General features: G+C 42.2%; 3 protein-coding genes and 1 non-coding gene across 5 annotated transcripts in view; all 4 read right to left on the bottom strand.

Moving 5' to 3' along the window:
• The window catches only part of LOC118367607 (protein PTHB1-like), a 211946-nt gene extending 211306 nt beyond the window's left edge, over positions 1-640 (bottom strand). Inside the window, exon 1 of the mRNA XM_052494402.1 lies at positions 473-640. The gene's annotated coding sequence lies outside the window, so the exon portion shown is untranslated. The remainder of the gene's footprint in view (positions 1-472) is intronic.
• A 481-nt stretch (positions 641-1121) lies between these two features.
• Positions 1122-1193, bottom strand: trnap-agg (transfer RNA proline (anticodon AGG)). Its single transcript has one exon. It is a non-coding gene; the product is annotated as a tRNA-Pro (tRNA).
• A 203-nt stretch (positions 1194-1396) lies between these two features.
• Positions 1397-15545, bottom strand: LOC118367523 (cytosolic 5'-nucleotidase 3-like). Of its 2 annotated transcripts, none has more exons than XM_052494403.1 (9): positions 15263-15545; positions 5022-5120; positions 4817-4886; positions 4655-4701; positions 4464-4549; positions 4299-4388; positions 3427-3589; positions 3049-3249; positions 1397-2855 (listed from the first exon to the last, which is right to left on the bottom strand). In XM_052494403.1, the coding sequence occupies exons 1-9, from the start codon at positions 15398-15400 to the stop codon at positions 2754-2756; spliced, it is 996 nt and encodes a 331-aa protein (XP_052350363.1). In that variant the 5' UTR covers positions 15401-15545; the 3' UTR covers positions 1397-2753. The 2 variants fall into 2 exon arrangements, with proteins under 2 accessions (XP_052350363.1, XP_052350364.1); XM_052494404.1 differs by lacking the exon at positions 15263-15545 and adding an exon at positions 6925-6973.
• Positions 15546-17253: 1708 nt separating this feature from the next.
• Positions 17254-19350, bottom strand: LOC118367521 (dynactin subunit 3-like). Its single transcript, XM_035751087.2, has 7 exons — positions 19182-19350; positions 18783-18867; positions 18553-18639; positions 18338-18421; positions 18166-18224; positions 17994-18053; positions 17254-17700 (listed from the first exon to the last, which is right to left on the bottom strand). The coding sequence occupies exons 1-7, from the start codon at positions 19281-19283 to the stop codon at positions 17614-17616; spliced, it is 564 nt and encodes a 187-aa protein (XP_035606980.1). The 5' UTR covers positions 19284-19350; the 3' UTR covers positions 17254-17613.
• Positions 19351-19402: the final 52 nt, after the last annotated feature.

Below are 19402 nucleotides of genomic sequence, written 5' to 3'. Positions count from 1 at the left end.
TCAGCAGCCCCTCTTCATCTACTTGACAGACAGCAAAGCACATCCAACATTCGGCAATCAACCACATAATTCAACATTATCCAGGTGTGCCATGCATATTAAGCAGAGCTCCGATTACATTTCATTAGAGGTACATAGAATGATTTCCACACAACTAGCTAGATATAACCGTAACGTTATCTAGCTAGGAACAACATGCATCATCTGTTGATAAAACTAGCTAGCTTAGTAGGGGTTGCGGGCAAGCATTGTCCATGTGTTTAACTATTGTTATGAACATAATTTTAAAAAACTGGAAGACGTGCACGAGTCTCTATTGGTAACAAGCTAGCCAGCCAGGAAAGACCTCGAGCTAAGTTAACGTTGGATGGCTAATTAGCGCTGGCTGTGCTTGTGACTGGCTTGGAGGCTAACAAGCGTCTAGTTTCAACATTCCAGCGACATTCCCAAATTCTAAACGTGCCTCTCTTACCTCTAACAAGACGAATCCGTCTGAACGTCTGGGGTTCGCAGTTCAGATAAAAATCTAATTTTGCGTGTGCCTCATCAATTTGCTTGAAGCCATCTATCTCCCTGTTGTCATAGCAGTGATACAAACGATAGACTCTAGTACATGCGCGCATGATCGGAAACGCAAAAACTCAGATTCATGGGAAACTGAGTTTTTATTCCGCACAGACGTTCGTCTGGTGCACGAGACTACAGGCGTTCAGGTAAAGAGGGAACATTCTCAATCACGTGGTTACACATTAAATGTCACTCAATGTTTTTTAATTGCTTACATATACACACATACGTTTGAGGCATATTTCTTATTTCTCGTGTTTGTTTTCAAGTATTACATTATTGGGTTTTGAGTTTGCAAGAAAAGCATTTCACTGCACTAAATTGAGGATAATATAGCAATTGAATGACACTGCCAATCTTATTTTAAAGTCTTTGGAATTAAATCTGTATAATAACCATAGACTTGCATCCAATTTCTCAATAATCTGTTGCCTTGTGCATCTTGGAACGCACTCATTGATTTCTTGTAGATCCTTAATGTTTTACACGTGTTTACTACACTCTTATCACAATAACTTGTCAGTCATTCAGTTTCGTATTTTTTAGTAAAAATTGGGCTCGTCCGGGATTTGAACCCGGGACCTCTCGCACCCTAAGCGAGAATCATACCCCTAGACCAACGAGCCAGACAGATACTGAAGAAACCAGTCCAGGACAAGTATGCCACGTTGGATGGATTTTGCAGAAACGTCTTTTAGTAACTTCAGTGAAAACTTCACATGTAGTTGGACTTTGTCGTCATCTAGAGGTCTATTTTGGCATTACAGCTTGGTTTCAACCACAATCCCCACACAACCTTGATTGTACAGTTGAACAAAAAAAAAACATGTTATTTGACAAGTTTTATTGACAAGTTTCTCTCCCCCTCTGTCAAATTCAAAGTTAAGAAAAAGCAACGTGCAGGAGTAGTAGCACATTTAAAATGCCATGATTTAAAATAAACATCAAACATGTGCAAGACAAAACTGAGAAATTTAAAGGGGGGGGGGGGTAGGAAACATTTCCAAGCTTGAGGTAGAGTTCAAATTTGAACTAAATTAAAAATAGGCCAATGGGTGTGGATAAAAGGCCAATGGGTGTGGATAAAAGGCCAATGGGTGTGGATAAAAGGCCAATGGGTGTGGATAAAAGGCCAATGGGTGTGGATAAAAGGCCAATGGGTGTGGATAAAAGGCCAATGGGTGTGGATAAAAGGCCAATGGGTGTGGATAAAAGGCCAATGGGTGTGGATAAAAGGCCAATGGGTGTGGATAAAAGGCCAAGTTAAACAACATAGTCTTCTTGAACGTCGCTGATCCACAGACAACGGTGCTTTACCCAGTGGTGTTCTCTTGTAATATACTGCCTATTGAGTAGGCTACTTTTCCTCTGTGTAATGACGTTTGGTAGCACCTTATTTTACACTATATTGCTTGTAAAGTCAGTTACACTAACAGTAGTAACCCATAACTTATAAAAAACTTTAGCACCACTAGTTACTACTATCTCATTGACAATTGTTTCATTTATTGATATAAGCACCATAGGGTATCTATAACAACCATGCAGTCTATTTAAATGGCACAGAAAATGTGCAGTGTTAGTACTCCTATAAAATAATGTGCTACTTTGCAGTGTGGCTGTGGTAGCAAAGTCCCCATGTGAACACTGATGAGGTGTATACATGGCTTTTCTTCTGCAAGACAGAATCCATTACTACATCCATAAAACCACTGATAATATTCATACCAATGTCTGAGTATTGTTCACCCATAGACAGGTTCAAGTTATTTTTTCAGACCTACATTGATTCCTGTAGCCAAAATGTTGCAGAATGCAATGAGGTGATTGTGGTGAAATGCATGCTAGGACCGTTTCAAAAGACGTTGCTGTGTTCTTGTGTGGATGCTCGGTTTATGATTTGCAAACTGATACAAGAATTACAATATAAAAAAATATAATGAATAACAATAACGTGCAAATTAATGTTATGGAGTGGAGGACGTCGACAAGGTTGCAGACAAACAAAGACTGAGGCTGTGTACTTTTAAAATAGTTCATTGAGAGGAGAATATAAAGCTAGTGTATGTCGAGAGGCTGTGAGTCAGTGGCGGAGGGGCCAGTAACATCTGTCTTGGGAGTCCAGAGGTTGGTTCATTTCCCATGGGTTTGGGGAAGTGTGTCAGTATGAAGTGTGTGGGGGGGGGTTATATAATCTTCTGAAGGATGGAATTGGGCACATCTAAAGTCTCGTCCTTTACCAGGACGATGTCATAAGAGTCCAGATATTTCTCCAAACGATCCTCCACCTGCCAGGGAAGAGAGAAGAGTTACGATGCAGATTGACACAGACACACACAGCACATAACCTCATACTTTCATATCAGTCACTATAGTCACATCTTCAGACTATTAACATCCAGCAATTTAGCTGGTGATGGGAGCAGATAGAGTTGCTGACTGGCGATTGGGGGGAGTCATAAGGATGGGTTGCGGGGGCACCTTGTCGTTGAGGAAGCCGATCTTGAGGATGTTCTCCACATTGGGCACGCCATCAGCCATGTTGAGGTCGCCTAATGAGTCTCCCAGCAGCACGATGTTGCAGTTGTCCTTCACCTGTTTGAAGTACTCGGTGTTGCGCAGGGCGCCGTCGTGCTTGTTGAACACATGGATCAGCTCTCCCTTGAAGCCCCTCAGCTCACCCTGTGAGAAGAAAAATACTTGAGTTTAAATGGAACGGAGCCAACTGATGCGAATGCAATGCATACACCCAGGTAGAACCATAGCTTTATTATCAGCTTTATCAACACTCAGAAACGCAGGCCTATCCTCAGCATGTACCAAGCTCTCCTCGAGGGACGGGGGACGGGGGGGACTTACATTCTCGTCGAAGTCCATGAAGTTGGACACCACCTTGACGTTGGGGTGGTAGACACCCGCCTGGTGGATGATCTCCTCCAGGACGTCTCCCAGACCCGCTGAGAAGATGAACACGGGCACGTTGTGCTGCTGGAGCCGGTCAAAGAACGGCTCATAACCCTCCCTGTGGGACAGACGCGTAAGCATTAAAACCACTCATAACCCTCCCTGTGGGACAGACACGTAAGCATTAAAACCACCCATAGCCCTCTGTGGGACAGACATGTAAGCATTAAAACCACCCATAGCCCTCTGTGGGACAGACATGTAAGCATTAAAGCCACCCATAGCCCTGTGGGACAGACATGTAAGCATTAAAACCACTCATAACCCTCCCTGTGGGACAGACATGTAAGCATTAAAGCCACCCATAGCCCTGTGGGACAGACATGTAAGCATTACAACCACCCATAGCCCTCTGTGGGACAGACATGTAAGCATTAAAAACCACCCATAGCCCTCTGTGGGACAGACATGTAAGCATTAAAACCACCCATAGCCCTCTGTGGTACTGACATGTAAGCATTAAAACTAACCCATAGCCCTCCCTCTGGGACTGACATAAGCATTAAAACCACCTGTGGGACTGACATGTAAGCATTAGAACCACCCATAGCCCTCTGTGGGACAGACATGTAAGTATTAAAACCATTCATAGCCCTCTGGGACTGACATACGGCTTATATGAACAAAAATTATTCACAGGCAGAAATAAATAATATTTCGTAGAGCTTGTGTTCATGAAGCAGCAATAACAGCCACTCTGGTTCAACTTGTGTCCTGAGCTGCTTTCTGTAGTTTAAATTATTTCAACATTTTCTATCGGGTCTTACCTCAGGCAGGCGTCTGAGTCTCTCACCACCTCTGAGAGTTTGTCCTTCTGTAGCCTCTGCTCCACCAGTAATGTGTGGGACTTAAAATACCTGTCAACACACACAGAGTGTGCCTTAGCGAGAGCAATTGTGCATGCGCGTGTGAGCGTGCGTGCGTCTACTCACCATTCTACCATAAATGGATACTTCTCCTCCATCGTTAGATGGGGGTCGATCTCTATGGGGTAATATTTGTTCTTAAGCTCCAGTAACTAAAAGACAGACAGAAAATCAATTAGCGTTAACACATATGCTCGTATATTTATGCTTTTGTGACGCCTACAAATACTATTACGCAATAGTAACATCAAACAAACCTTCGTCCTACAATCTTCGGTGACAAGATTGCAGTTGTCAATGATATCTGTGGATATGTGGAAAGGAGGACTTTGGTCAGACGGATAGGCCAGAGACAGTCATAGGCAGGTAACTTATTTAGAATCCCAGTGAATGTTGAGCTGGTTTTATGTTGTACTTACTATGACACGTGGGGCAGCGTTTGCCGTTGACTGCGAACCGGCTTAACGTCATGTCAAAGTCAGTGATGACCTGAAAACAAACCAGGAGAGCCATGGAGGGGAGTCAGTGATAACTCTGGTCATCATACTGTCACCACAGGGTGTCACTGTTCAGCCAATACAAACGGCCCATTTCTCTTTGCACACCCTTCCCCTCCTACTGTACCTGTAGTTTGGAGGCACCACCCTTGATCATGCCACAGATGATCTGCTCCACCCGCTCTGGATCCCTCATGTGGACCGTGTTCTTCTCAAACTCTGGCATCTGGGAGATGGAGCGGGCGAAAGAGATTGTTAAGTATGCTTCTAATATACTTCTACAAGTAGCATGTCACGCCCATCACTAAATCGATAATATCACATCAACTCAATCATTGAAAAGAACACCCCTCCCTAGGACTCAATAAAAAAATCAAGTGTTGAGGTTAACTTGAGTTGGGCATATGGTTAGTATTTGGAGGGGCACGGGTCGAGTTTAAAAGATCACCAACATTTTTTGAGCAAAGACAAGAGGAGCCAGGAGTAGACTAACTGGATATCACAACACCCCTCTCTCCTCGTGCCCCAGCCCCCCCATTTCCCAAGGCCCAGAGCAGTGAAACAGCTGATGTTATGGCTCCTTCTTCCATACATAACTTATCACCATCCAAACAAGCCCCAGGCCAGGAAGGAGGAGACCTGAACCACAAACAACTTCCAGGGCTGCAGACACCAATATTTTCTATTGATCTTAGCTACTTGACTTGGTGGTCTAACAATCAGGCAATGAACTAGGTTCAGGTGAAGAAATGAGAGAGAGACAGATCTATAGCTCAGTTGAAGCCCTGTTGACATGTCAGGGCAGGAATGTAACAAACCATGAATACAACCTCCAGCTGGTACGAGCACACACACTTTTCTCCCCTTGAGTGCATTTTTAAGGTTGCTAATAAAGGCCAACCTTGACTGATGGGGTGGAGCTGGGGAAGATAGGGGGTGTAAACTAGAGGTCAACTGATTAAAATCGGCGTGGCCGATTTCAAGTTGTCATAACTATCGGCAATCAGCATTTTTGGACGCAGATTACATTGCATTCCACGAGAAAACAGGTGGTCAGCTTGCCAAGCAGTTATGAGAGTGCAGCAAGGAGCCAAGGTAAGTTGCTAGCTAGCATTAAACGCATCTTATATATAAAAAAAATATATTTAAAAAATCTTCACATAATCGCTAGTTAACTACATATGATATTATTTTAACTAGCTTGTCCTGCATTGCATATAATCAATGCGGTGCCTGTTAATTTATCATTGAATCCCAGCCTACTTCGCCATCTGATTTTTTTGGTCCTCCAATAAACTGGTATCAGTGTTGAAAAATCATAATCGGTCAACCTGTAGTGCAAACTAGATACCTGGGTATTCCGTCACCAGAGTGTTTGACTATGGAAATAGCCGACACCCCATGAACAAACTTTGTACACACACACACACACAAGAGGTATGCAACAGCGTACCAAGACTGTTCTGTGGTATCAGTGGACGTGTCCAGGGTAATGACTGGGATGAAGTTGGGAATCCCTTCTGACCCCTCCTTACAACCCTCTCACTCCACTTAATGTAACACACTGGGACTCAGGGCTCCTTTAAGTCTTCCCTGAGAGATGTACATCCCTGATCCATGGATGAGAACACACTCTCCTTTGGTACATTGGAGTTGTTTACACAATGTCACGTGTCGCAGTCTAATAAATGCACCGTTCCAGATACATTGGTCATAAAAAAAAAACAGACGACACCTTTGTAACTCATTCTTGAATATTAGATATAAACTTAGTTAGCAGAATCCACACTCAAGAGCACCGAATACCAGTCATACCTATTTACAACTAATACACCCTTCTCTAATAATGTACAGTATAGACTACATAATTATCCATGAACTCCCATCTTCTTCCATGCATTCATTACATCCTTTCTCCAACCCATAAATGTTAAATACACATCATTTGCAGCCTAGTCATTTTCTGCCCTCTAGAGCAATTTGTAGCTGGTGCTAACAGCAGGGTTCTGACCAACAGCACACACACTTACCTTTTCCTCTGGTCTTGCGCAAAACAAGTGAAGAAAAGGTTCTCTGTCAGCAGAGGGCTTATATAGGCAACGCAAGAGGGGGCGTCACCCAAAATAGATTGGATCAGATATTCCCTCCCCTTTGTAAAAGGCATGGCAAGCGCACTGACACGCAAATGAAAAACTCACACACAGCTTCAATGTGTCATAAACACATGACAAAGATTAAATTAACACCTTAAAAAACATAAGTAGATGAGGTGTAACATGGAATAGCCCCATGGCAGTAGTTTACCTTTGACCGCTGACCCCTCAGCTTTTAAGAGGTTGTCTGGATTATTGCCAGGCCAGGGATGAAAAACTGAGGTGCATTTCTCCAACGCAGAGCACACACACATTAAGACCCCTACTCTGCCCCAAACATCATTTGTGTGTGCATGGTTATGGAATACCCAGGGTCTAAGGGTCATGGTTCATCCACTCTGCTCTCTCTGGTTCTATGCCGTGTTCACATGCTAGTCGGAACGCTGACATTTCTAACTTGCTGATTTGTTGACCGAGGCACATGTATAACTAAAACAAATTAGCAAGTCGGAAATGTCACTTCCGAAAAGCACGTGAGCATAGCAATATTTAAGAGCTCATCAGTGTTAGGACAGTCATTACTTATGCCTAGCACAGAATGCTAGGACATGCGAAACCTTACCTCAGCTGCAGGGTCACATACCACCTTTCAATAGGCCCAACTCAGGCAGAGCATTCTAAACACATCTCCCCAAAATAAGACTACACACACCTATCCAAAAAACATTGGGCAAATAACTATACAACGTAAGGGCTGGCCAATCATATTCAGGTCTGCATTTTTACCATGGTGACTGTTGGGTTTCTAACACTGGTATCATATGTAGGTGAGAAATCCAACCTCACCCAAGCCTTGGGGCAGTAGGTTAAAACCTGAGTCTTTTTTAGAAGACATTTAAAACTGCAAGGATATACAAAAACACATCCCACCCAATCTAAAAATAAATACAAATCCCTCAAATAGGCTAGGCCTACCTTTTCAACAATCCTTGGAAAACTGTAAAACATCAGGTGTTGGCAATTCTGCCTCACCTGAATATTTTCTTTTTGGGGGGGAAACAGCATTTAAAACCTATTGTCAGTTTGTAACTTTCACATCTGTGAAAGTGCTGGCTCAACATTCCTTTCTACAGTGGAGCATGTCTCATCCTCACCCCCAGTCTTGTTCACTAAAGTCAAAGGTTACAGAGGACACAGGGCTGGAGTTAATTTGTAGTAGTCTGCATTCAGTCTACCATCAGCCATTGGGCAACAACAGAGTGGAAGATGTGCTTTGAGGCATTTCCATTCACCTGTGCATTTGTGACAGCATTATGCCGACACAGATATAGGGAAGAGAGGTTCTATTGGGTGAATCAGTCAATGTAAGATAATCTACTGAACATTTCTGCAGCAAATGTAAATAAAAACACCTACTATGGGGAACAAAGGCAGAAGAGACAAAAATACATTAATACGGGCTGTGACGGCATGCTGCTCACAACAGTTGACTGAGCCAAAGTGGTGACTTTGCCAGGCAGGCTTGGACACTCATTTCCCTAGAACAGCATTCTGATAAGCTACGTGTGCTGCTCTGTGATTAAAGTAGGGCTGTGGTTGGGCCCCATTTAGTTTGGCAAAGTATCATCCACATTGCAACAGAACATTTCATGATAGCTTAATAACATGCATTTCTCTTAACTTGTCGTGCCCACTGAAAAACCGCAAATAGTATTGGCTCTGGGGTAGAGTAGAAATGGTCCTATTAGAGGTCTTACCCCTTGAAAGAAACAGACAGATCCCCTTGGCCCTATACTCCACACCTCATAAATATCAATAAGTAGACAGTAAAGTGGACAGTGTCTGCTGTAAGAGCTCTTCAGCTAACAATATCACCACAGGTACAGTCCGCTCTGTCGTAAGATAAACTCCCTCTCGACAAAGGAGGAAGGTTGTAACTCTTGTTGCCCCTGGATAAGCATGCCATGTCACAGGAGAAGCCAGAGAGAACATTTTGTGACCTCAGCCAAACAAGGTCACTAACCCAGCAATATACACCTGTACTCTTATGTCAGTCACCCTTCCTTGGACTATTTAAGACTTAGACTTTGTTGAGCGACACATAGTAGTGGCGATTCCCTATGAAAAGCCACTGGCACAGGAGAGAGCAGTCCATAACACGTCCACAAACATCAGCTTTCCAAATGTTTCCATTTACTGCATATTCCTATAGAAAAGGTAAAGAGATCCATTCTATAGGCTGTATCTGTGATACGGTAACAACTACGTGCTCTCCTCTCACCTGTGCTAGCCCTTCCTGGTCACCTGTGCTTGCCCTTCCTGGTCACCTGTGCTTGCCCTTCCTGGTCACCTGTGCTTGCCCTTCCTGGTCACCTGTGCTAGCCCTTCCTGGTCACCTGTGCTAGCCCTTCCTGGTCACCTGTGCTAGCCCTTCCTGGTCACCTGTGCTAGCCCTTCCTGGTCACCTGTGCTAGCCCTTCCTGGTCACCTGTGCTAGCCCTTCCTGGTCACCTGTGCTAGCCCTTCCTGGTCACCTGTGCTAGCCCTTCCTGGTCACCTGTGCTAGCCCTTCCTGGTCACCTGTGCTAGCCCTTCCTGGTCACCTGTGCTAGCCCTTCCTGGTCACCTGTGCTTGCTAGCTAACCACACACATCCCCAACATAGTGCCTTCTAGTGTACAAAACGAGTCAAAATAACCCTTGACATTTTCATTTTACTTTTTTAAGTAAAACAGTTCAGCTCTGAGTAAGACTGGCAAACAATCTCTATGGAGAAAGTGGAGTGAATGTGTTTATTAGCTTGAGAGCAAGCATGAAGAATTAAAAATGTTCTTGCCTGCCATCTAGTGGCCAATGAGGTTCAATACATGAGACAATTTCAATTCCAAACCCAACCATGTAAACCAATCCCAAACATGTAAACTTTCAGAACCCTGTCTTTCAAAGATAATTTATGAGAATCCAAATAACTTCACAGATATCCATTGTAAAGGGTTTAAACACCATTTGCCATGCTTGTTCAATGAACCATAAACAATTAATGAACATGCACCTGTGGAACAGTCAAGACACTAACAGCTTACAGACGGTAGGCAATTAAGGTCACAGTTACACTAAAGAGGCCTTTCTACTGACTCTGAAAAACAACAAAGAAAGATGCCCAGGGTCCCTGCTCATCTGCGTGAACATGCCTTAGGCATGCTGCAAGAAGGCATGAGGAGCTGTTTGAGCCAGAGGTCTGGCAGAGTGCCATGAGCTGATCACGCGCGCACCCGTGAGAGGTAGCTGCGTTTCATTGCAATTCTCCGGTTGGAACATTATTGAAGATTTATGTTAACTTCTTGGTGACAGGGGGCAGTATTTTCACATCCGGATGAAATGCATGCCCAAATTCAACTGCCTGCTACTCATCCCCAGAAGATATGTATATTTGGATAGAAAACACTGAAGTTTCTAAAACTGTTTGAATCATGTCTGAGTATAACAGAACTTATGTAACAGGCGAAACCGAGGAAAAACCATTCAGATTTTTTTTTTTTAAGTCACTCTTTTCAATGGGTTTTCATTGGGAATCCAGATTTCTAAAGGACCTTCTTGCAGTTCCTACCGCTTCCACTGGATGTCACCAGTCTTTAGAAATTGGTTTAGGTTTTTCCTTTGTGTAATGAAGTAGCCCTGTTCAAAACGAGGGTGACTTAAAGTATACGGTTTGTTAGAGGCGCGTGACCAGAAAGGTAGCGTCAGTTTGTTTTCTTCCTGTATTGAACACAGATCATCCAGTCTGGAATTTTATCAATTATTTACATAAAAAAATACCTGAAGTTGTTTTACAAAAGTAGTTTGAAATGTTTTGGCAAAGTTTACAGGTAACTTAGAGATATTTTTAGTCACGTTGCGCAAGTTGGAACCGGTGTTTTTCTGGATCAAACGGGCCAAATAATTGGACATTTTGGACATATAGACGGAATTAATCGAACAAAAGGACCATTTGTGATGTTTATGGGACATATTGGAGTGCCAACAGAAGAAGCTCGTAAAAGGCATGATTTATATTTTTATTTCTGCGTCGTGTGTCACTCCTGCAGGGTTGAAATATGCTTTCTATTTATTTACGGAGGTGCTATCCTCAAATAGCATCGTTTGCTTTCGCCGAAAAGCCTTTTTGAAATCTGACACGTTGGCTGGATTCACAACACGTGTAGCTTTAATTTGGTATCTTACATGTGTGATTTCATGAAAGTTTGATTTTATAGTAATTTATTTGAATTTGGCACTCTGCATTTTCTCTGGCTTTTGGCCAGGTGGGACGCTAGCGTCCCACATATCCCAGAGAGGATAGAAACATCCTAAAGATTGATTCTATACATTGTTTGACATGTTTCTAAGAACTGTAATAGAACTTTTGACATTGTCTGAACAAGTGATTGCGCATTATGAATTGCGGGGCTAAAAGCACAAACAAAAAGGAGGTGTTTGGACATAAATGGACTTCACCAAACAAAACAAACATTTATTGTGAAACTGGGATTCCTGGGAGTGCATTCCGATCAAGATCAAAGGTACGTGAATATTTATAACGCTATTTCTGACCTCTCCTTCTTTGGAAAATGGCTGGATGTTTTTCTGTGGCTAGGTGCTGACCTAACATAATCTCAAGGTGTGCTTTCCCCCGTAAAGCCATTTTGAAATCTGACACATCGTTTGCATTAATGAGAAGTTCATCTACAATTCCATGCATAACACTTGTATCTTTTATCAATGTTTATTATGAGTATTTCTGTAATTTGATGTGGCTCTCTGCACTTTCACTGGATGTTTGCCATGGCCAGCGAATAGCCCGGATCTCAATCCCATTGAGCACATCTGGGACCTGTTGGATTGGAGGGTGAGGGCTAAGGCCATTCCTCCCCAGAAATGTCCGGGAACTTGCAGGTTCCTTGGTGGCACCTGCAAGTTCACAGCAAGAACTGGCAAATCTGGTGCAGTCCATGAGTAGGATGCACACTGCAGTATTTAATGCAGCTGGTGGCCACACCAGATACCGACTGTTACGTTTGATTTTGACCCTCCCCTTTGTTCAGGGACACATTATTACATCTGTTAGTCACATGTCTGTGGAACTTGTTCAGTTTGTCTCAGTTGTTTAATCTTGTTATGATCATACAAATATTTACACATGTTAAGGTTGCTGAAAATCAACGCAGTTGACAGTGAGAGGACGTTTCTTTTTTTTTTTTTTTTTGCTGAGTTTAGTAGATGTGCATCATTGACCAACAGGACACCACGGTGGGCTGGGACATCAGGCTACATGAGCACACCTGCTACAACTGGATACTGTGGAGTGGATGTGTGTTCTTACAACAGTTGAGCCACCATCAAAAGCAGATGTCCTTCCCATTCTGGGGACATTGTAATTTTTTTTTATTTAAAAGCAGAGAGCAAAGGTTGCCTAACTAGAGCCCCAGTCAGAAAGCAGGGAATAGAGCAGACATCGGGTCATTCCTGGAAGAAGTTCAGTGTGAATGGGTCAACACACCAGATGTCATGCCCACCCCTAGGCCTACTATCTAGGTTCTGTGAAACAGAATACCAAAAGGTATCTTCAGGATTAGAATATTGACATACACCAAGTATACTAAACATTGGGAACAATATCCTAATATTGAGTTGCAGCCCCTTTTGCCCCAATTTGTCAGGGCATGGACTCTATAAAGGTGTCAAAAAAGTGTTCCACATGGATGCTGACCCATATTGACTCCAATGCTTCCCACAGTTGGGTCAAATTGCCTGGATGTCCTTTGGGTGGTGGACCATTCTTGATACACACAGGAAACTATTTAGCATGAAAATCCCAGCAGCATTGCAGTTTGACACAAACCGGTACACCTGGCACCTACTACCATACCTCGTTCAAAGGAACCTAAATCTTGTGGTCAATCCATGTCTCAAGGCTTAAAAATCCTTATTTAACCAGTCTCCTCCCCTTAATCTACACTGAAGTGGATTTAATAAAATGCCATCAATAAGGAATCATAACATCACCTACTCAGTCTGTCACAGAAAGAGCAGGTGTTCTTAATGGTTTGTATACTCAGTGGCTATGCATAATGCATATTCTGGTCCAGTTATCCTTGGACGTCTTTCTAGTGACATTCAGTACATATTTCGCACATTCTTTACATGGGTACGCTTGGTATCGTTTTGATCTGGACAGTTCCTAACCATTTAGCCATGCGTACATGGGTAAAATCCTTTAAATATAGGTATATGGAGGTCACCCTTTCTGCCGTCTATAAAACAATGCTATATTGTCTTGTGCACCGGTTAGTGATGTATCAGACAACGCAAGCGTCTGGCTGCCTGTGAGGGACAGATAGTGAAAGACAGGCCTTCAACTATATCAAATATATCAAATATCTGCAACATTCCACTGACACAATTGGCCCTGTGATTGATGTAATAATGCAAACTATTGTTGTACTGTGTCTAAAAATAAATGAACAAAAAAGATACTGTAGCAATTCTCGCTATATGAGCCACTTTACAATTCACACCAAGTGGGTTAACCCTATTGGTGTGCTGCCTTTCACCCTGGTTCACTTCCCTGCCCCGCAGTTCGCTACATTGGTATCAGAAGTAGGAAGGCAGCCGTGAGGCCATCGTAACGCGCTGCCCCGATGTGTGAGGGGGCCGAGAAGTCAAAGCATGGGGACATGCCTTCCTGTTTTAAGGGGGGCAGTGTAGCGATCCTCGCTATATGGCCACATTACAATACCCACCAAGTAGGTTAATCTGATTGGTGAGACGCATAGGGTGTTTGCCTTTCATGGTAGCGACCCAGGTTCACTCCATGCCCTGCCATTCATTGAGATACATTTGTCATCTGATCCAGATAGCCTAGGTTAGATTTAGTGACTGAGGCCCAACATGCTAACAAATCCTCAGTTGTACCGTTTGATGGTAGGTTGTCTAAACATCTGAAAGAAGACGCTAGAACCAGAATGTTGAATGCAATGATATTTAAAGCTGCAATATGTAACTTTCTGGGCAACACGATCAAATTCACATAGAAATGTGTTAGAAATCTGTCAGTCATTCTCATTGAAAGCAAGTCTAAGAAGCAGTAGATATGTTCTGTGTGCTATTTCTACGCTTTTTGTTCTTGAGTTTAATTTTTGCTTCTTTTTCCCTTTCAGGTTTGTACACCAGCTTCAAATACTATATTTTTGGTTATGGAAAATAGATTTCACAGCATGGTAGATGCATAGATGGTACCACGATTCTTTCTCTACACTATACTTGCTTTGTCACAAACTGAATTTAGGCAAACTATTAGAATTTTAGTAAGCAGAAAATGGCTGAACGAATTCTGCATAGGTCATCTTTTAAAAATTACTTTACTGGTTGTCCTTGGTGTTGGTCCTTTTTGGCAGTAGGAAGTGTAAATGGGTAAACTACACTTTCCTGTGGTTAAACCTAACTTTTTGCAGCGCCTGTTGGTTCTGTTGCTTGTACTTTCCATCTACTGATGCATTTAACGTGATGCACAATATATAAATAGCAGAATGTAACATAACTTTTGTCGATCAAAGACCGTTCCTTCGCAAATAGCTGAAAGTGCTTGTGGAATTTGCCAGTTAATTGCGTGGTACAATGTTCGATCTGTGCTTAGGTTAAACTCCTGTGCGAATTGTCCTGTGCGAATTGTTTCAGCATTGAAAAGACAAACCGACATACAGACCAGCGTACTGAGTCAGGTTAATGACACTACTCTGGATATTTTGTCTTAGATTATCTTCTATAAAAAAAAAAATCTGTTAACAAGTAAAGTACGTTCAAATAATTAAATTAATTCAACAGTCTGACATGTGATGGGACTGTTCGCCAAAAGTGAGCCGAACGTTACTTGTTTGAGACGAGTCTTCCACTCTCGGGAATCGAAGTGACTAACAGATGGTAGGCTACATGCCTAAAATTGAAATAGTTGAAATTGAAATAAAATACTTGTCATTTTGGACAGGGGGCTCGAGGTTAGAGCAGAAGGTGCTTTGCGTAACTCGGAAACAAACCACTGTGCCTACATTATTTGAACAAAAATATTATTACAATAGGACTAGCTAACAAACAGCGTCAGATTAGTCATGTCACGATTTGACAGCTTTTCGTGACACCATGATAGCGACCTAGCAAATAATGACCTCTAAACCACCCTTGCTATCTTTAGGAACATCCGCGACTGCGCAATGCGCATGAACAGCACGCGCGAGTCCACTCACCATCTCGATGATCTTAGTTTTCTTTCCCGCTCTCTTCTTCTTGGCGAACATGTACTGGGCGAGAACCACACCTCCGAACAGGGCACATACACTGGCACTGGCCGCGGCACCGACTTTTACCACGGCAGTCTTGTCCATGGTTGTGCCGCTCCAAACAGACGATTCTACTCCTTTCTTATGTCAACATGGTCCCTCCCTCGAGTCGGTTGGCGGCTGAGACTGTAAATGACTACGTACGTACGTACGTGCCCTCCTACCGCTACCACTCGGGTGAAAGCGGGGGGTTGATGTGTATTTATACCAACATCTTTTAATCATCCAGGGGTATTTCACCAAACGAACCCAAATATTTGTTGTAATTGTGCTGGTAACGCATAGAGTAAAATGCTACAATGAAGAAATTGATACACATTTTCAGTTTCCGTATTATTGGTTTCTAATTAGTATGAACCACGTCCATGGAAACGAGCCCCAACAAAACAGATGTTTGCGCATACGTAAATTTAATAAGAGTACATTACTCATTACAATTAATTACAGTAGTCATTACTATAGCCCAATAATAAGATAGGGTGTCTGCCTGTATTTCGCAATGTTTTTGTCTGCATTTCAGATATTTTCTGCAGAAAAAGATTTACCTACATAACCAATGGTGCAAGTTTTAGACAAGAAGGACTAATCAATTACAATGAGAATTTCCCCATCTGCTGTCAAATTATCCACATTACCGAGCGCGTGCTCGACAGCGGGAGAATCTCAATCGTCTCCTCTCTTCGCCTTCTTCAAACCCATTGGAAGGACCTCTTTTTTTCCTCGTCCAATTGGGTTTGAGAAGGCGAAGATAGAGGACGCGAGTTGTGTGCGAAAAATATTCTCCCTATAACGATAGCAAGCTCGTGACTTGAATAGTGGCAAGGGGAAGTCAAAATGTTTGTTGATTCTGTCCCACAATTTGAAAATTGTTTACATACTAGCCATATATATAACTAGGTTTCCATCCAACAATGTCATGTGGATAAATTAACTGCCTCATGAAAAATATCACGAACGGGCTGATGAAATTAGGATATGCCGGTACAATTGAATAAATGCCGAAAGACAACTTTGTCCGTTCGAAATAGTGGGCTCTATTTGCGTTGATAAAATCAATTATGTGAGCAATTGCGGTGGAGATCTCTTTATGAGCAAATATTGATATACTAACAATAATTTCGAAGTAAACTTTGAGTCACGCGATGATATGTTGCGTGGTCCCACTACGACTCGAGAAACCATGCAGTTTGAGGATACAGATAAAATAAATTATGAATTATGAATTTAACAGGGTGATGACTGCACGTGAAGAGCTGCGCGTGATGCACGTGATGATCCTTTCCAAAACATATCGAGGGTCTTATTCTGGTGACATAATGGTCGATGTGGCTGTTATCCATAATAATCTCATAACGTAATCTCATAACGTAGGTAGCCTACACGCAGCTGTTGAGCAGTTGGCAAAAGTGGGCACATTTGCTATGTAACACAACAGTTTGACAAAACCATCAATAGAATTGAAAATGGAAACCCAGTGAACTTGTATTTTTCATTCGGTACATGGACATTTGACAATAAACGTTATTTTTATGTCCACTACTTCATTACACATAGGCTTTTATCCGCAATAAATCATTTTCATGGAAACACATCTCTGGTAGGAAAATGCGTATACTATTTTATGCAGATTTTTAGAAGTCTCGCATTAAAATCTGTCGCAAATTGGATGGAAACCTGCCTTGACTAAAAATAAGTTTTTACAATGGATCAATTGCATCTCCGATTGTAAAACATCTTCTCTTCGTAGTCCTAGATATGGTTTATGAAATACCTGTAATTAAATGCAAACATCAGAAAAATACTCTCTGGCACAGTTTAAGTTTCAGACATTAGTTTTATAACAATATATTGAACAAAGTATTGCAAACAGAAATAAACCAAATAGTAAATAAACCAAATAGGTTGAACAGTATGGGTTTTATTGCAATTACTTTACATTTGCAGTCATGTCTGATATAAAACCAGCAGAATTAAGTTAGTGTGCAAATTCTTCTCTATGTTCTACTGTCAAGCGACCCAGAAAGAAAGCAGTCTTGTGACTGCCTGGAGCAGTGTTGCAGAGTTGGAATGCATGGGTACATTCTATGTTGAATAAATGTACTAAGAGGATATATATATGCTATGCAAATGTCTCTAGATGTAGCTGTAAATAAATAACAATAATATCCAGCAAGTTACATTAATGTGCATTTAGGACACTTGACACAGATGACATCATGCTGTGACGTTGTCATAACGGTCATCACTGGACATAATCGCTACTCCACTTGACGGATTCCCTTTGCCTCCTCCACTTTCCGCAGGCTCTCATCCCACTGGGTGAACTGCTTGGACAGCAGGAACATCTGCCAAAGAGGTCAAGGTTCAAAGAATTTGGTGGGCTGGGCAGTTCATTCCATTAGCACAGACTCTACATTTCTCAGAGTTCAACATGACTTGACAGAAAACACAATCTAGGTAATTACTTTTAGCTACCACTCACGCTTATTCATCTGACCGAGTAGGTCAGGAGACAAGACAGCCAATGTACTCGACAGTTTCACGAGCTAACCTCAGATATATTTTCCTCTGGCTTGATCAGTGTTATTTATTCATTTCAATAATTCCATTATTTGCTATTATAATGAAGGAAAGGTACCATTTTGTTATACTCCTCAAACAGCTTCTTCACCTCTAGGGACTGGGCCTCAGTTTGGTCCTTTGGGAAAATGATAAGAATGGTGTCACTAAGATACGCTAGATTGACTTTTGTGAATTACAGTGTCTTGTGAGGAAGACAAAATCAAGAAAAGAGGGGAGGGGGGTCATACCTGCTCTTTGATGTGAATCTGAGACAAACGCTGTAGCTTGGTGGCATGCTCTGGCACATCTGTGAATAAGAACTTTACAATGAGTTGCAATTCAACTTAACAAACACTATTTAATCTATCATCACTTCACACAGACCATATTGTAATGGTACTTAAATTCCCTCGCACAGACCTCTGATGTAGTTGCTGTCCAATAGTGGCTGGAGGTTGCTGACCTGCTCCAGAAGGGTGGCCTGGGAAAGGAGGAAGTCTTCCTCTGTGGGGAGAAACAAGTGCATGAATTTGAGACTGGAGGCACATATCCATACGCCGGAGGCCTACTCAACCACCATGATGCAGGACCAAATTTGGCAACATTTACTCACATTTTAAATGAAAAACTCTTACCAGCAAGGATGAATTCCAGCTTCATGGCATCAGGAACAGTGATGTGGTCAGTGAACTGAGGATTCAGATACTTCAGCAGGTCCTCAACTGTACAGAGAACAAAAGGTTGTAGAATATATACTAGTTACTATGTGGGAAATATAATCACAATTGACCTTCCTTTGTGATTGTCCTGATAATAATGTGTCCCATCCAAGTCACACAGTTGTGTTGTCTAAGATGTCACTCACTCTTTTTGTGTAGAATCTTCACTCGTTCCCTCTTATTTGCAGTGTTTGTAAGGGCGGCCTGAATTCTGGAGAGGGAATCCGCGCACTAAGGAACAGAGTGCATTAGATGATAAAGTAAAAAGCAAAACTTGAAAATAAACCGTGTTATTGCCGTGCTGGCATTGAGTTATGTAGCTATCTAGTTAGCGATTACTCGCTCGACATTAAAATATTGGATTGTAGCTAACTTAGTCGGAATGCCCTGGCATAGCTGTTCTTCACACAATTCCCATAATATTGATGTCTAAGCATTGATTGTATAAAGACAGTAGGTGTGCAAAAAGGGCGTTCGCTAGCTAGCCAAAGCTAGCAGCCAATTGAATCACTATTCTGCATTTTTAATATAAAATATTGTCAAACCTTCACGGGTTTCCCTCCCTTGTTCCTTTTTTCGCCGTATATACGACTTTCCAGCGTCTCAAGACGCGTTTCGAGGTTATCAACTTCACATTTCCTATCCATTCTTGATTCAGGGAGCACAACAAATGGATACGGATCGTTGTAATGACGTCCAACAGGGGACGACTCACAATTATTGCGTCATAGCAAAACAGTCTACGGATCGTGAAAGGCGCCATATT

This window comes from Oncorhynchus keta, chromosome 34 (assembly GCF_023373465.1).
Source record: "Oncorhynchus keta strain PuntledgeMale-10-30-2019 chromosome 34, Oket_V2, whole genome shotgun sequence".
NCBI lineage: Eukaryota > Metazoa > Chordata > Actinopteri > Salmoniformes > Salmonidae > Oncorhynchus > Oncorhynchus keta.
This window is presented reverse-complemented; position numbering and strand designations above follow the sequence as displayed.

Coding starts and splice junctions, on each gene's coding strand:
- LOC118367523 (XM_052494403.1), bottom strand. CDS start 15,400: ATGGACAAGACTGCCGTGGTAAAAGTCGGTGCCGCGGCCAGTGCCAGT. Junction 5,121..15,262: donor AAACTAAGATCATCGAGATG/GTGAGTGGACTC, acceptor TCCATCTCCCAG/ATGCCAGAGTTTGAGAAGAA. Junction 3,250..3,426: donor TCATGGACTTCGACGAGAAT/GTAAGTCCCCCC, acceptor TTCTTCTCACAG/GGTGAGCTGAGGGGCTTCAA.
- LOC118367521 (XM_035751087.2), bottom strand. CDS start 19,283: ATGGATAGGAAATGTGAAGTTGATAACCTCGAAACGCGTCTTGAGACG. Junction 18,868..19,181: donor AGGGAGGGAAACCCGTGAAG/GTTTGACAATAT, acceptor TCTGTTCCTTAG/TGCGCGGATTCCCTCTCCAG. Junction 18,225..18,337: donor GGACAGCAACTACATCAGAG/GTCTGTGCGAGG, acceptor TCTTATTCACAG/ATGTGCCAGAGCATGCCACC.